Source organism: Brachycentrus maculatus, unplaced genomic scaffold, assembly GCF_059751285.1.
Source record: "Brachycentrus maculatus isolate JH-2025_06_01 unplaced genomic scaffold, ASM5975128v1 h1tg000715l, whole genome shotgun sequence".
NCBI lineage: Eukaryota > Metazoa > Arthropoda > Insecta > Trichoptera > Brachycentridae > Brachycentrus > Brachycentrus maculatus.
In genome coordinates this window covers 63736-81189 of record NW_028281446.1, presented here as the reverse complement: position 1 = coordinate 81189, position 17454 = coordinate 63736, and the positions used below count along the sequence as shown (strand labels likewise).

Sequence of the window (17454 nt, the reverse complement as noted above, 5' to 3'; positions counted from 1 at the left end):
GTTATATTTATATGAACCAATTTTGAAACATTATTCTTGAATCACTAGAACTTCATTAGAGACATCTATTGGTGAGATGAAATAAAAACTTTTTAGTATGTGAGGTCCGAATCTTTGATCATAATCACACACATGAAAAACGCCAGAATATATCATTTTTACTTTTATTAATTAAGCTTTTTATTTTCTTTTTTTTTTAGGCTTATCTGGTTAAGTAATAAGCTTATAACATTTAATTTCCTTTCAAAAAAAATATACAAAGTTTAAAATATTAACAGAAAGAGCATGAATAATAACAAGGGAACTGTGAAGGTGTCGAATTGTTATGTGGTTATTTCTTGACAAGTTTCTCGACAAGTATTTTGACAAGTCAGCGTCTATTTCGGATATTCCGAAGTAAGTACAAGGCGTTTTCGATTTCCCCGTGTCGGAATATTTTGAAATTTCCTGTCTCCCTCCGTAAGATTTCGGGGGAGGAAACAGAATAAATCTTGAGGGGTGTAATCATCCCCTAATGTAAGTTCTGTGGTCGACTATTGACTACCAATTGGATGCCCAATTTCGAGCCATTACCTCATACCTACAAGATCTACCAACAATTGTACAGTAAGGAAAATTGTAAACTCGTGATATGAATTATTTACACAAAAAACTGTTAAAGTTTATTTATTAATTTATTTTTATTTTATTTTCATTTTATTTGTTGGGGAATTGTACAGCTTTACATTTAATATAATAAAAATAATAAAACCCTTATCCGCACCCCAATGGTGCATAGGGCACTGTGTCATAGAAACGCAGTGTTATCTTGATCGTTTACACATGAAGGAAGGGTGATCAGCCCTCCGCTTCAGGTACCAGTCTAGGGTAATATGGAATAAATATTAGAGTGAAAAAATCACTTATATTTATTTGACCCCCCTGGGAATCAAACCCGGGACCTCCAGAACGGTAGCCGAGTGTGTTGACCATTACACTACGGAGGCGGAATAAAATACTTAATTTATAAATGTATTAAAACAACTTTATAAATGTAGTTAAATAAAAACTAAAATTGTTTTTTTTTGCTGACTGAGAATATTAACTGAGAATTAAAAAAAGAATGGAAATAATCATTATTTCAATGAATGATTAAAATATATTGATTTAATGAGATCTTTTTTTTGTGAGTAAATTTTTTAATTAAAATACAAGGAAAATGTTTCCTAAACGTGTTAACGATCAAGATAACGCTGCGTTTTTATGATGCAGTGCCCTATGCACCATTAGGGTGCGGATAACGGTTAAAAAAAAGCATTTATAAAACAGATTGAAATTGTAAGCTGCATTTACAGAATACGCAAAAAGGCTTGAATTTCATACAAGGGGATTATATTTACCTTGTACTCTGATAGATGGTTGACACTACAAGTGAAGTGTACATCTCTTCCTTGTGTTACCGTCAAATTGTCAAGAGGAGCCAGGAATTCAGGTTGTATGTCCGGCTGCACTGCTATTTGACCTGTAAAAAAAATTAACTCATTTTTACAAAATTCGACAATTCCATGATGTCCCTAGTCAACATTTTGAGTGTGTCCAAATACTTGTTCACAAAATTTGGATTATCTCCAATTACAGGAGTTATTTTCAAATTATTTTTTGACATCTCATCAAAGATGAAGAAGAATATGGAAGTCTGGGCATTTACGGGGCTGACGACCGTCGTAGGCTGGGTTAAGTGATCACTTTACACACGTGTAACATTCACCAATTCTACCCATTATTGACAACCACACTACTCAAATTCTTGGAAGTTCTATATATATGAACCAATTTAGAAACTTTGTTCTTGAATCACTAGAACTTCACTAGAGACATCTATTGGTGAGATGTAAAGAATCTTTTTTATTAAGCAGAAACTCTTATATTAGTATGTGAGATCCTATATTAATATGAAAATAACTCCTGTAATTGGAGATAATCCAGATTTTTTGAACAAGTATTTGGACATACTCAAATTTTGTAAATAAATTATCTGGTCAAATTATAAGCTTAATAATAAAAACGAAAATGGTATTTTCTGGCGTTCCTCATGTGTGTGATTATAATCCAGGATTCGGATCTCACATACTAATATAAGAGTTTCTGCTTAGTAAAAAAGCTTCTTTACATCTCACCAATAGATGTCTCTAGTGAAGTTCTAGTGATTCAAGAACAAAGTTTCTAAATTGGTTCATATATATAGAACTTCCGAGAATTTGAGTAGTGTCAATAATGGGTAGAATTGGTGAATGTTACATGTGTGTAAAGTGATCATTTAACCAGCCTATGACGGTCGTCATCCCCGTAAATGCCCAGACTTCCATATTCTTCTTCATCTTTGATGAGATGTCAAAAAATAATATGTCCCTAGTCAATATGTTCACTTTTGAGCATGGATTTGGTAAAAAAATGAAAATATACTAAATCCAGTCGAAATACGATCTCTCGATGCGAACGAATGTGTGGTAAAACTATATATGATGTTCTAATGGTGAAATAAAGAAAGAACGCAAGGCTAAGATAAACGTTATCGATAAAATTATGAAAGGTGTGTTGAGATGGTTTGGGCATGTGGAACAAATGAGTGAAGAAAGAACGTTAAAACAGATTTTCGAGGCGAATTTTGTTGGAAAAGGGAGCAGAATAAAACCGAGAAAAATTCGGCATGATTAAGTTCTATTTTTGGTTGGTTGGAATATATTGCTATTTAGCAATAAACCCACTAATGTACATATTAATTTTGTGTACATTATGTTTAAATAAAAATAATAAAAATTTATTTGAATACGATTTTTATTGCGATAATTTTGAGTTATTTTATATAAATTTTTTTTGACATCTCATCAAAGCTGAAGAATAAAATGGAAGTCTGAGCATTTACGGGGCTGACGACCGTTATAAATTGCTACCTATAATTAAAGAAAAGTAAAGCTTTGACGATTTTCTCGAAATATCTTTAACATTCCCGCCATGTATGGGAGAGCGATCCGTAAAACATTTACGATGTCCGATAGTATGATGGCTTCTCGGGACTTATAGCCCATTTGTTCGGAGGGTCAAAAATATTATATCGTAATATCAAAAGATGGATTTGAGATCCGGAGAATCGTAATCTAGAAATGTACTTGGACGGGAATCATTCACTCATTTTTCTTATAAAAAAAATGGTTAAAAGAAAATCTTGTGAAAAGGCGGAAAAAGAGAAGCTAGCACTATGATATATGAGAAGGTATATTTTGTCCACCTCCGTAGTGTAATGGTCAGCACGCTCGGCTACCGTTCTGGAGGTCTCGGGTTCGATTCCCAAGGGGGGTAAAATAAATCAAAGTGATTTTTCACTGTAATATTTATTCAATATTACCATGGACTGGTACCTGAAGCGGAGGGCTGATCACCTTTCCTTCATGTGTAAACGATCAGGATAACACTGCGTTTATATGACACAGTGCCCTATGCACCATTGGGGTGTGGATAAGGGTTTTATTATTATTATATTAAATGAGTATATGTTGATTGTAATTACAACATTTTAGGTATTTGTTTTAAAAGTGAAATTTAACCTACAAGAAGCTTTACAATTCAAGATTTCTACTGTTACCTTAACAAAAATAAAGACCGTGAGAGTATATTAAAATTTTAATAAAATTTTTCAAAAATAAAGCTCTAGGTTAAATATGAATACTTACCTGCAATGATACAAAATACGTATGACTTATGGTGATGTTTTAAGGATTTTAAAGTTTTTATTAATAATCGTATAAGCTTCAAACCTATATAGATCAACAAAACTTAAGAAAAAACTAACTAACCATCACGCCACTTCCCCGCAGGGGTAGGCAGAGAGAATAGAGCACCACATCACTGTCTTTGCAAACATTCTTCCACGTTTATGCATCTCCTCATACATACCCGCCGATTATTACGACTCCTAACATGGCCACTTTCAAGTGTTTGGCATACCCAATCGTGCTATGTTTTTATCGGTCTTCCTCTGCTTCTTTTCCCAATTACATTCGCCTCATAAATTTGTTTTACCGTCCAAACCAATGGACCAAACCATCTCAACACACCTTTCTTAATTATATGATAACTTCTTTATAGCGCAACGACTAGTTTAAGCAACTTTAAACGAGTGTTCTCGTTTAAATTAAATTATTCGATTTGCACTCTTATCCATGGGGATTTTCACAGCGGAAGGAGAATTTTAATCCGGAAACCGCGCTTTTCTTATTATCATTTTATTGACCGTTCCGCTATCGCTAAACACAGTAAAATATCGATTCGATTTAACTCTGTGATTTATCATCACTTCTGACATAATGGTTTCCACTTTACTGCCACTATTTTCACCAGGGCGGGAATAAGGAATAACGATTCATCTCAACGTAGACTAAAAGTTAAAAGTTAAAGTAAATTGATCATTTTTATTTTATTATTGTCATTTATTTCATAAAACACTGGATTCTCCACCCCGCGGATGATCAATTTTGTTTATTTGTCAGTTGATATTTTGACAAATGTGAAATCTTGACAGATTATACTGTCATCAGTTGAGTTCATATGTAATGCTTTTTTTTCCAATTGAACAAAGGTGAGATAAATGCTGAATTAATTTACGTTTATTTCATAGGAATCCGTTTATGAAAAACTCTCACATATTTCAATAGAAGACCTCCTAGCAAAATACAAGTCATTAATTACACACATTATGGTAACATTTATAGAACTACTAGACCTAAAACACATCTCTTTTGGTTAAAAAAAAAATTTAACCAAAAGAGATGTGTTTTAGGTCCAAGTTACAACACTTTATTGCCATGAATATTTGGCAATAAAGTGTTGTAACTTGCTTTTATTGCATACCTTTGAAATCATCAAACAAAATGCTTTTCTTGAATGTTTTTCGCAGATACTTTGTGGCACATTTTATACAGTTTATAAAACTGAACAACTTTATTTTAACCACTTTTTTATTATTATTACACTTTGGCCTACCGGTTTCGACAAGAACCTTGTTATCATCAGAGTTTATTAAATTTTAAAACCTTTAAAACATTAAAATACTCATAAATTATTACAATCCCTTACCAAAAACTTCTACACACTCGGAATATTTGGATGTTTTTGGTAAGGGAATGTAATTAATTATGAGTAATTCAATGCTTTTAATCTTCGAAAATAAATAAACCCTGATGATGATAAGGTTCTTGTCGAAACCGGTAGGTTAAAGTGTACTTATAATTAAAAAGTGGTTAAAACAAAGTTGTTTAATTTTATAGAGTTTAAACAAAAAGCTATTTATAAATGAGTAATGGATGTAAGTAAAAATTAAAGAGATCGCATCATTCGGCCGTATCATATTTGATTGCATGTTTCAAACAATTTTATAAATAAGTATTGTAAAATATGCTATGTAAAATATACTGGAAAATTCAATTACGGTTCAATATTGTAAATTGCAATTTTGTGTATGAATAATTGAAAAATAAATAATTTCATTAATTCATTCGGTTGTCACTTTATGTTAATATCTATGCATTTTTAGCTGGTGTTTGAAAACGAAGCGAAATGTATCGAATCACGTTTATAAATAGATTTTAAGAAATATTGGTCTTCAACTAGTTAAACCTTAAATAAAATGAAAAATAAATAAAATTACTAAAGTAATACGCGATGCGACAGTGCCCATCAACAAAATAATCCCGACCATACATATATCCCGATTCGTTCCTGACATTTTTACGCGCTCCAGGAGGGAAGAAAGAGGAACCTTGAGGCGAGAAATATATATATAAATATAAAATTAGAGGGTCAACCTATAAAGTAGCGACTTACAGATCCTGCAGACCGTTTTATCGCCTCGGGATAATTTGTTGCGAATTGTCGAGGAAATATTTCAGAGTTATACGGCAACATTTTGACACGGAGTAAATGTCCTCATAAATGTGTTTCGATCTGTAATCACGGAGATTTAACGCCGTCATCTCCCATTAAGGAGGACAATCTCTGAAGGGAGAATTTCATTTAAGGGGGAAATAAATATGTAAGGGAAAAACACATAAGGAAATAAAGAAATAATGCCATATAACAAAAGCTTAACAGGTAATATTCCGATTCCGCGGCTTCGCATGTTAGCATTGGCTAACATGTGAAGCCGCGTTCAAATCATTACTATCAAAAGCATTGGTTTTTGAAAGTTATGATTCATTTAATATATTTTTATCCACCTTGAAGTCTGTACTTTCTCAGCATTTCTTCTCCATGTTATTATGGATAAATTTAAACGTTGTGTTTCACTCTCTTCCGCTGCTCGCTGATAGTGTGTGAAGGAGACGTGTAGCAGTGTTTATAGCTATTTGTTTTTTTTATTTTTTAATTCATGTTCAAGACTTTTTATTTCTCTATTTGTGTGTTCATTAGTGTTTTTTTTATATTAGATACTGTTCAAATATATTATGTTAAAGGCTTTAGCCGTTCAATAAATAAATAAATAAATATACTCTTACAACAAAGGTCCTGCTAACAATTTCAGTGTGTGAAAGTTAAGCGTAAATTTTGCAATAAAGGATGAATGTAGATTAAATTACAGTCATTATGCAATCTCTCAACGATAAATGTGCGGTTCAACGATTTTCATCTTCAGTTATATTTGACGATTCGAAAATATGTAATAAATGTGGAAAGTAATATAAACAGAAAAAAGTAATACATTAGAAATTGACAATTCTTCCTTAATTTATAACACCAACCTAACATTTTCTCATTAAAATGTAACAATATACTATTCCAATTTTACATTCGGCGATCACTTCCCTGTATTATGTGTCCATTTTTAATTTCAACGTATAAGAGGTTTGATAATGATTCTGAATGTATCGAAACACATGTCACAATAGATTTAAAGAAAAATGGTATTTACCAAGTAAAATTTTACAAAACATTTTATATGAGTTCACTGAGGCTATCTATGGTTAAATCGGAAAAGGTTTTATGGAACGGAGACCCTATTATTTGGATGTATGCAAGATTCTATATAGATTATTTTACATAGGTACTGGGAGAAGCCTGAAATATAAATCGTGTGGTTGTCAATCATCGTTAAAAAAGTGAATGTTGCATGTATGTAAAATAATCACTCAATTAGCCTTTGATAGATCAAACATCTATATTCTTCTTCATCTATGTTGAGATGTCAAAATATAACATTATAATATTTAAAAAAAATACTTAATCAGTCTTTTATTTTGATGCCATGCAGTTTTTCCTTAGTAATTTTATACACTTTTTAAAAGCACATACTTATACGAGCTTTTTCAATTACCTAATGAGTAAACTTCATTACCAGCTGTTTGCGTAATATACACTTGTACTCTTTTTAGTTAGCTTATAGCTCCAGCTACTTAACCTGAAAGAAGCAAATGCCAACTTTCAAAGAAGACGCTTCGAAGTGCATACAAACTTTCCTGAAAATGCTAAAAAGGTCCTGTATCATATTATATAAATGGCTGTGCACTAAGGAGCTGATTAAGAACAAATTAATTAATTTTTATGAGCCAAACTTTTAAATATAAATCTCAGTATCAAGTCCTTATACACACGCTTGTTATATTACCACACAATGTTTTATTACCATATCACAAAATTAACATTGCTTATAATACACAAAATAAGAATACATATTTCCGTATCATTCGGGTACATCTTTGATTTTAAGACAGACAAGTTGTATATACAAATATATATATTTTTTTAAGTTACCAATTAAACATAAAATATCGCTCACTCCTTTCAAGAACGTCATAAATCAAAAATCGTCAATTTTCAGTTATGCATGTTTTCGGAATGCCCAGAAAATGTACTATATCCCAGCAAAACAGGCATATTTTTAACTAAATATTTACCCGCTACAAGGCAGAAAGTATTGTTATTGCATTTTGAAGAAAAGGTATTATTTGATTATTTTTTTAAATATACTTAATATTTTTCAAATGGAGAAAATACCTTCAGGTTTTACCTAAAAAGATGTGTTGCACAGTAAAAAGTTCAATAAGTGGCTTGATATTCATTTATAATACAATGTGTTATATTTTTAAACTTTAAAAACGTTCTCCTGAAAAATCAAGTTTTTTGATTTATGACGTTCTTGAAAGGAGTGGGCGATATGCCTTCGGCACGGAAAACTGAGTGAAGACGTAGTATTATTAATTTAAAATGAGCCCATGGCACGAAAAACTCAGGGAGAATATATTATTCAAAATTTTAAACTGGTAGTTTGTATGATAAAATAATAAAAGTTTTCAAAATATTTTCTATTTTATAAAAATCCAATATTTTAAAAATATAAATAAATGATTTTCCTTTCAATTGAGAAGTAAATGAAGATGAAGATTCGACTATCTCTTTCTTATTCAGCAAATCTCCAAAAACCCTCAAATTGACTTAAATGATTGATCACTCCAATTTCGGTTCATAGTGATAATTCATCATTACGAAATTTTACGAAGATCACGTTTTCAGGGCAAAAACGCTACGTCATTAAACAATTGATTTTTATAACTTCCAACCAATGCCAAAATCACAATAATCATTAAATTACATTCTTTAAAAATATCGTTTAGATCACTTATGCCAGCTTAAATGCCTGGTCGTAAGCCCTAATATGCTCAGACTTCTATTTTTTAAATATAAAAATTACAATTTATAAAATAATAATATAATAAATAATAATTTAGTTAATAAAAATAATAACTTTAAAAAAAAAATCATTATTTGATTTGGCTGCCACTTTGTGGTAATCAATATCTTTACATTTTTAGTTTTAAATTTACTCGGTAAATACAATTATTATAATTTTTTAATCAAGATAAATAAATTATTTATACAAATATTTCAATTTCATACTATTTCTGTGAGCCTAAGCAGCTCATTATTAGAAATAGGTATCAAATTGTGGTAGAGTGGATTCGAACCGAGAAATTCTGACTTAAGAGTCCGCGACGCTATCCACGGGACCACAATCCGACAGCTTTTAAATCTATTTTGACACGTGCTTCAATGCGGTATCTGAAAATTATACAAAATGTATCGAAACATGTGTAATAAATTTTAAGAATTTGTTGTATTTACCAGATAAAATTTTAATACAAAAAATGTTATTTGTCGCGAAAGTCACTTAATGGTAATATACACCCTTTTTTTAAAAAGTGGTATTTACCAAGAAAAAGTTTAATGGCGTAATTTTTTTTATTGAAATTGAAAATTTTATTTGTGTTAAAAATGGATAATCAAATCTTATATTAATCATTTTTTGATGCACACACTTTTTTACACCTTCCAATATACTATTTATAGGTATTTTATTAAAATTAAACACTTAAATAAACCACATTAATGAGTTTTATTTTTATTTACGACTAGTTTCGAAAACGACAGATGTTTTCATCTTCTGGTACAAAATAAAAATTGTTTTAATTTGTACCAGAAGATGAAAACATCTGTCGTTTTCGAAACTAGTCGTAAATAAAAATAAAATTCATTAAAGTGGTTTAATCAAGTGTTTAATTTTAATAAAATAATCATGTCATTCCACAAAGTTAATGCCGAATTAATAAATAATAAACTATTAATAGGTATCTATATATTGATATTTTAACCATTCGCTGAATAATCCAGTGTCTGAAAGAAAAGATTTTCTTTTCTCTTCTTTTCATCTCACAAATAAATGTCTCTAGTGAAGTTCTAGTGATTCCAGAACAATGTTTCAAAATTCATACATATAGAACTTCCAAGAATTTGAGTGTGTAAAGTGATCACTTAAACCAGCTTATGACGTTCGTCAGCCACGTAAATGCCCAGACTTCCATATTCTTCTTCATCTTTGATGATCAAAAAATAATATGAAAATAACTCCTGTGATTGGAGATAATCCAGATTTTGTGCACAAGTCTTTGGACACACTCAAAATGTTGAGAACAAATATTATTGAATTGAAATTAAACAGTGTTTGAACCAATATTGTGACCCTTACCAAAGCAATCAACCATGTGGCTTCAAAAGTAAAAGTTTCAGAATATTGTATTCAGTACAGTCGCAGTACCTGCTTAGGGAATTAAAGTTAAATTGTCCATCACCCTATGGCAACTTCTCTAGTACCCAAGTCTTCTAGTGCACAGAATCTAAGGAAAACGTACATAAAATGGTACTAAACGTATCTTGAACGTATCCCTTACAAAGTTTTGGTCTCCTGATATTTAAGTGCAAACTACTAAGTACGTAGAGTAATCCATTTTTATAAGAATTTCCCTTCGGCATTGAAGATGATGAAGTTAGTTCTAGTTTAAAAGCAACCTCGAAAAATTTAGCAACAAATTGTACTTATTTAAAGTTTAAAGATATGATTTTAGAGCGTCCATATCAAAACTTCTTAAAGTAATCATTAATTTTAAAATAATTTTAATATCTCAGCTTAAAAGCTTTTTCCTTATACAAGGTGACGTATTGGTCATCAAAATAATGGAAATACCAAAATTGAAATTTTATATTTTTTACAATTTATTATTATTTATTCCATTAGATATTCGATTTCTTACATCGCATCGATATTATAGGTGTCATAGAGAAGGGACCCAAATTTGTGAACAAGGATTTGAGCACTTTGAAAAAAAATGTGATGAATAAAATAACTGGTGTAATTTTAAACAAAATAAAAATTTAAGTCATGTTTTAGGCGTCTCCTAGTATGTATATACAATAACTCTGGTATTATTATATAATGGACTACTAAATTAAATGTTAACTTAACTCAACTCCGATCAATCAGCCGAGAACACACATATGAAAGAATGTGTCAATTTTCCAACAATTTGATGTGTCGTTGTCAATTATGGGTAGATAGGTGAATGTTACACGTTCGTGAAGATCATAAACCCTGTAAATACTCAGATTTCCATATTCTACTTAATATATTTTGAGATAACGGATAGATCTGACTATAAAGTAAAAATATAAACGTACCCGTCTCTTCGTCAGGACAATCACTAACAAAGCATGCAGACAATACTACCCTTCACCACCATAGCACCATTTACACACTCAAAACTACACAAAATGTCTAACACATGCGATTTTTGGTCGTTTTTGCACGTATTGCACGTTTTTGCACGTTTAACCTCGGCTCGTAACGCATGTCTGTATTGAAAACTATAGTGCATGTTGGTCTTCGGGTCGACCAAAAATCGCATCTGTTAGACATTTTGTGTAGTTTTGAGTGTGTAAATGGTGCTATGGTGGTGAAGGGTAGTATTGTTTGCATGCTGTGTTAGTGATTGTCCTGACGAAGAGACGGGTACGTCTCGAAACCGGTAGACGTAAAAATCTCGGTGAGTGGTTATATACTGATTTTATTAACATTTTTGTAAAAAAATTAATAAGTAAAAATGACTAACCACAAAGTAAATGCTTTAAATATGAATAATATTGAAAATATAAAAATACAGTCTATATATTTCAATTTAGGTATGTCAAAGTCATAATGTACAATGGTTTAAGACTTTGCGTAGGTACCACACCATATTTATGTCATTATTTTCCTTGAGCAAACTAACAGAACTTACGTAAGCAAAAGAGATTGGGCATTCTAATGGTCGTTGTCTCCAACAAAACTTAGCTGTTACTTAGCAATAAATATACGTTATACGTGTCCCTTATCTACCTAATTTTCCAAATACTTACGAAGACAAAACAAATCTCCAGGGCAACTTACAAGATCAATTCGTTAGATATGACAAATTTATGTAAGGCTTTAACTCTAAGGGTGCCATTATCAGCTACTTAAGATGGGAAGATGTTAAACGCTACCGAAAGCTGGTCTTACCTGACAAATAAACAAATAACTTTTATAATTTAAGTTTTACTTGGTATTTACCACTAGTTATTCTAATCAATTGTGACATTTCACTCTCTCCTTTCAAGAACGTCATAAATCAAATATGATTTTTCAGGAGAACGTTTTTGAAGTTAAAAAATAACACAATGTATTAAAAATAAATATCAAGCCATTTATTGAACTTTTTACTGTGCCGCAGATCTTTTTAGGTAAAACCTGAAGGTTTTTTTTCTCCATTTGAAAAATATTTATTGTATTAAAAAATAATAATTAAACAATACCTTTTTTCGAAATGCAAAAACTACATTTTCTGCCCTGAGGCGGGTAAATATTAAGTTGAAAATATGCCTCTTTTGCTGGGATATTGTAAATTTTTTGGGTATTCCGAAAATATGCTCAACTGAAAACTGTCGATTTTTTATTTATGACATTCTTGAAAGGAGTGAGTGATATGTGTCGATGCATTCCGCATAATTTTTAATTAAAATAATACGAAATGCATCTAAAAATGTGTTACGATAGATTTTAAGAAATATGTAGCGGCAAAAGCAAGTAAAAAAAACAAAGCAAGAAGAAATAATAACTTCTAATTGGAGATAATCCAGATCTATGAACAAGTGGACACACTCTTAACCTTATATTTTTATATCACCATTCGAACATCTAACATACATCGTTTACCGCACATTCGTCTGAGAGATCGCATTTCAGATAAATTAAACCAAAAAATTAAATTTTTTGAATATTGAAAGCATTAACTTTGTGGATCATATTGATATATTATTTTGAGAAATAAAAAGACTTTGTTTTTTTATCCACTCACATTGTGTGATGTGATTGATGTGAGTGGATAAAAAAACAAAGTCTTTTTATTTATCAAAATAATATGCGAAAAACTAAAACTTCTACTATCTTGTATTATTAATTTTCTCGGAACAATTTTTCTGTTGCAAAATATTTTCTCTATTAAATAATTTCGTGAAAATGAATGATGTTTCGGACTTGAGTTCATTCGTTTGTGATGCTGAAAATTAATTTGACAAGTGTGTCAAATTAGTTTTCAACATCTAAGACCGTAGTCTGAAAATGCTCGCTAACAGGTACAAATGAATGAAAATAATTTTCAACTACTACTACTACTACCATCACGCCGTTTCCCCGCAGGGGTAGGCAGAGAGGATGGAACGCCACACTCTTCTGTCCTGACATACACTCCTAGCCTCCTTCACATCCATACATCTAGTCATACATGCCCTCCGATTACGCAGACTTTTGACACCGCCAGATTTTAGGTTCTGATTGATCTGATCGTGCCAAGTCTTTTTCGGTCGTCCACGTTCTGTTTTCCCTCTCACATTCGCCACATATATTTTCTTAGTTATTCTCTCGCTATCCATTCGCTCCACATGTCCATACCACCGCAAAGAGCTCTTTCTAATATTTTCAATTATTCCTCGTTCAGCCTTACATTCCTTTCTTATATCATCGTTTTTAATTCTGTCATACAATGATTTTCCACACATTCGTCTGAGGGAGCGCATTTCAACAGCATTCACTCTGCTTTCATCCTTCCTTTGCCAGTTCCATGTTTCGCTTAATATAATTATAATTTTCAAGACTATATTAATAATGTTAATCCACTAAGAGATGTTTTAAAAAGAAATAAGTAAATATTTTTTGATGTATAAATTGAAGAGACAGTAATCAAAAATTACCTGCGAAAAATACATTTTCTAAAAATAAAGTTTACTTTATTAGTACTACTAATTATTCAACTTTTTATTTATAATTTATGTTTGAAGCAAACCTATCAGCGGAAGCTAAACTGGCAGTGCACAACGGAGTCCTGGTTCCAACTCTAATGTATGGAAGTGAAACATGGAGTTGGCAAAAGAAGGATGAAAGTAGACTGAATGCAGTCGAAATGCGATCTCTCAGAAGAATGTGCGACAAAACGATGTATGATAGATGTGCGAATAGTGAAATAAGGAAGGAATGCAAAGCTGAGATAAGCATTATCGATAAAATTAAGAAAGGTGTGTTGAGATGGTTTGGACATGTAGAACGAATGAGTGAGGAAAGAACGGTAAAACAAATTTATGAGGCGAATGTTAGTGGGAAAAGAAGCAGAGGAAGACCGAGAAAAACATGGCACGATCAGGTATGCCAAATACTTGAAAGTGGTCAGGTTAGGAGTCGTAACAATCGGCGGGTGTGTATGAGGAGATGCATGAACGTGGAAGAGGCGAAAAATGTTTGCAAGGACAGAGTGGTGTGGCGCTCTATTCTCTCTGCCTACCCCTGCGGGGATGCGGCGTGATGGTTAGTTAGTTAGTTAGTTATATTTGAAGCACTTATTTTGTGATTTCCCATTCTATAATTAAAATGTTACTTTGATTTAAAATCACTATACTGATTTAAAATAAAGTTACATTTTAATTTTCAAATACAAAATATGAGTATCGAATAATCGTTATCAGTAGTATTACTCTCAGTTTGTTGTACTCAGTAAGTTATATTTTCAAATAAACTGTTAATGTACTCGTAAATAAACACATTTTCCTTTAAATAAAACACATTTTCATTTTCATTTTCATGGACAAAATGAAATTCTTACCCAAAATAAAATGGTTGAACTTTAAGGAGTATAACGATAACGACAGTATTTACCTGTGACCATGATGCAGAAAAAAGCTGTGAGCCAAAAGGCCGTCCCGGGGGGTCCCATGGGCTCCCAGGCAGGCCGGGGTCCTGCCTCTACATTCCTTTTCCTCCCCTAAAAAGAAAAAAATTAAGTATTCAATCAACATATAAAAAATTCATTTTTAATCTAACTTACAGTAAAACTCCAAATATCCGAATCGCTGAAAATCTGAATCCATTTTTGGATTATTTTTTTTTAACGGAAACGTACTGCGATTCACAAAATAATAATTCTGTCTAAGCGCGCTATGTAAATCCATACGCGAAGCCACCTGACGCTGTTAATAATAATAAAAAAAAATAAAAATCCCTTTTTTAACAAACATGTTAACAGTTACTAATTCAATTATTCCCTTTTATAAATACAGTGGAACCTCTCATAACGAGGAATTCGCATAACGAGAAAAAAGGTAAAAATTTGCTCACTTAACGAGCGACATTTCGCATAACGAGTCACAGAGAAAGGACAAGTCCCTTTTTTAACGACGTTCACTTGTGAGCCAGGGCTTCCGCGTAGTCAAAACTAAAAATGTTTCGCTTAACGAGTAAGATTCTGGAATGAATTATACTCGTTATGAGAGGTTCCAATTTATATTGGGTCATCTATAAATAATGCGGTATTTTGGAAGAATTCAACTAAGCCTATTTAAGAATTCAACCAGGTCGTTAGCTCTGTAAATGCCAAGACTGCCTTCATCTATGTTGAGATGTTAAATATGATATGCTTTTATTTGTCTTCCATTGAATGTCGATAAAATCATAACACGACCCTTTTTCTTTTTTAAAATATTCTACTCCCAACTTTACCTCATTACTTCAAAATGAGTGATTAAATTTTATTAATCTTTTCAAAAAAACAGTCTCTTTTTAATTGTTTTTTCGCATTTTAAAACAGGGGAAGTTTATTTTAAATTCTAAAGGCAAATGAATCGCCCGGATGAACAAGTTAATTTCAACCCTAAAAAATGGGTGGAGAATTTCTCAAAAATTGGTAGCAATTTAAAAAATATTTGATTGAATTTTTAATTATCCGACAATAAGGAAATAATTTTAGTAACAACATTTAGGGGTGTCCAAATCCTTGTTCAGAAATCAAAGTTTGTCCACTTCGGAGTTATTTTATATTGACATCTCATCATAATATATGAAGAAGAATATGAATTCGACTTCATCTATTTGAGATGTTAAATGTAAAAATTTTTGACAAGTATTTGGACACACTCAAAGTATTCTTATTTTTTTAAATTATAGCTAACATTTTAATCAATTTATGAACCACACTTATAAACAAAAATCTTAGTCTCGAGTATAAACTTACAACGACATATCGGTAGTGTAAAGGCAAAGGGGTATATCTGTCAAATTTTTCATTATCTAAGTTTGTTCCACAATATGTCTAAAATAGTGTATTCCATAATCTGGCAAAAAGATATAGCTGTAGTTACAATACTTATTTAGTTTTATTAAGATATGTACATATAAAAATACATAAAACAAATGAGTTATTTAATTTCAAAAGTTAAAAGTTAGTCTGAGACAGATATACCCCTTTGCCTTTACACTACTAATATATACATATACATATAAGGGGTAAACGTAGTTGGAAATAAAACAAAAGAAGACCGAGAAGAGCTTGGCATATTCAAGTTTTTCAAATACTTTAAAGTGGTAAGGTCAGAAGCCGAAATAATTGACGGGTATGTATGCAGAGATGGAAGAATATGGAAGAGATGTAGACCGTTCGCAAAGACAAGGTGGTATGGGCTTCTATTTTCTCCGTCTACCCCTGCATGGAAGCAACGTGACGGTTAGTAAGTTAGTTAGATAAATGTTTAAATAGTATAAAGAGGTGAAGATTTTTTACAAAGACAGGGTGGTATGGCGTTCCATTTTCTCTGTTAACCCCAGCGTGATGGTATGTTAGCTATCCATTTTTATTAATCGATTTGGCAGCCACTTTATGGTCAAAACTAACTAACTAACCATCACGCCTTTTCCCCGCAGGGGTAGGGAGAGAGAATAGAACGCCACACCACTCTGTCCTTGCGAACATTATTCGCCTCCTCCACGTTTATGCAACTCCTCATACATACCCGCCGATTGTTTCAACTCCTAACCTGACCAATTTCAAGTATTTGGTATACTTGATCGTGCCAAGTTTTTCTCGGTCTTCCTCTGCCCCTTTTCCAATTATAGTTATATCTATCTTTTTTTAATCATAAAAAAATACTCGGTAAATACCAATATTTAGTTAATAAAGAAAAACCAAAATTTTAAATTGCCAAATTTAATCCATTTTCACAAATGTCATTTCACTCAAATTGATACATTTCAGAGAAATAAAGCCAAATATATGTAATTTTCACAATTTTACAATTTGTCATTTTGTTGACTTGCAACAATGTAAACAAATGTCACATGTAAAATAATTCGGGCGTGAAATATTTTCATCAAGTCCGGGTGAAAAAATTGAACTTCCGGTCGCGGAAATGGACTAATGATGTACTTCCGGATAAACCGGCGCGGGCCCGTTTAGGCGGTGCGACCTTATTGGAAGAACCGAAGGGCGGATTTAATTTTATATAAAGGGACGTAGGCCCTTTTACCAACTTTGCGACACGGACGTATTTTCAAATTTTCAAATGTAGCGAAAGTTTGTTGTGGATTTGGTTTTGAGACTTATATCGGAATATAAATAACAGTGTTTTTTTTACAATAATATTCTTCTAACCCTTATCCGCACCCCAATGATGCATAGAGCACTGCATTGTATGGAAAAATTACTTTTTAATTTAAAATTTACCTTATTTCATTGATGGATTCGAGTACGTCACTTTGTAGTAATA

At 31.7% G+C, this 17454-nt stretch overlaps 1 protein-coding gene across 1 annotated transcript in view; it reads right to left on the bottom strand.

Annotated features, from left to right (window-relative positions):
- The window catches only part of LOC148300442 (lachesin-like), a 54295-nt gene that overhangs the window by 19972 nt on the left and 16869 nt on the right, over positions 1–17454 (bottom strand). Inside the window, exons 2-3 of the mRNA XM_088274803.1 lie at positions 14576–14681; positions 1380–1501 (exon numbers count right to left, since the gene is read on the bottom strand). Of these exons, the coding sequence (XP_088130929.1) occupies positions 1380–1501; positions 14576–14633 (180 nt within the window). The 5' untranslated portion in view covers positions 14634–14681. The remainder of the gene's footprint in view (positions 1–1379; positions 1502–14575; positions 14682–17454) is intronic.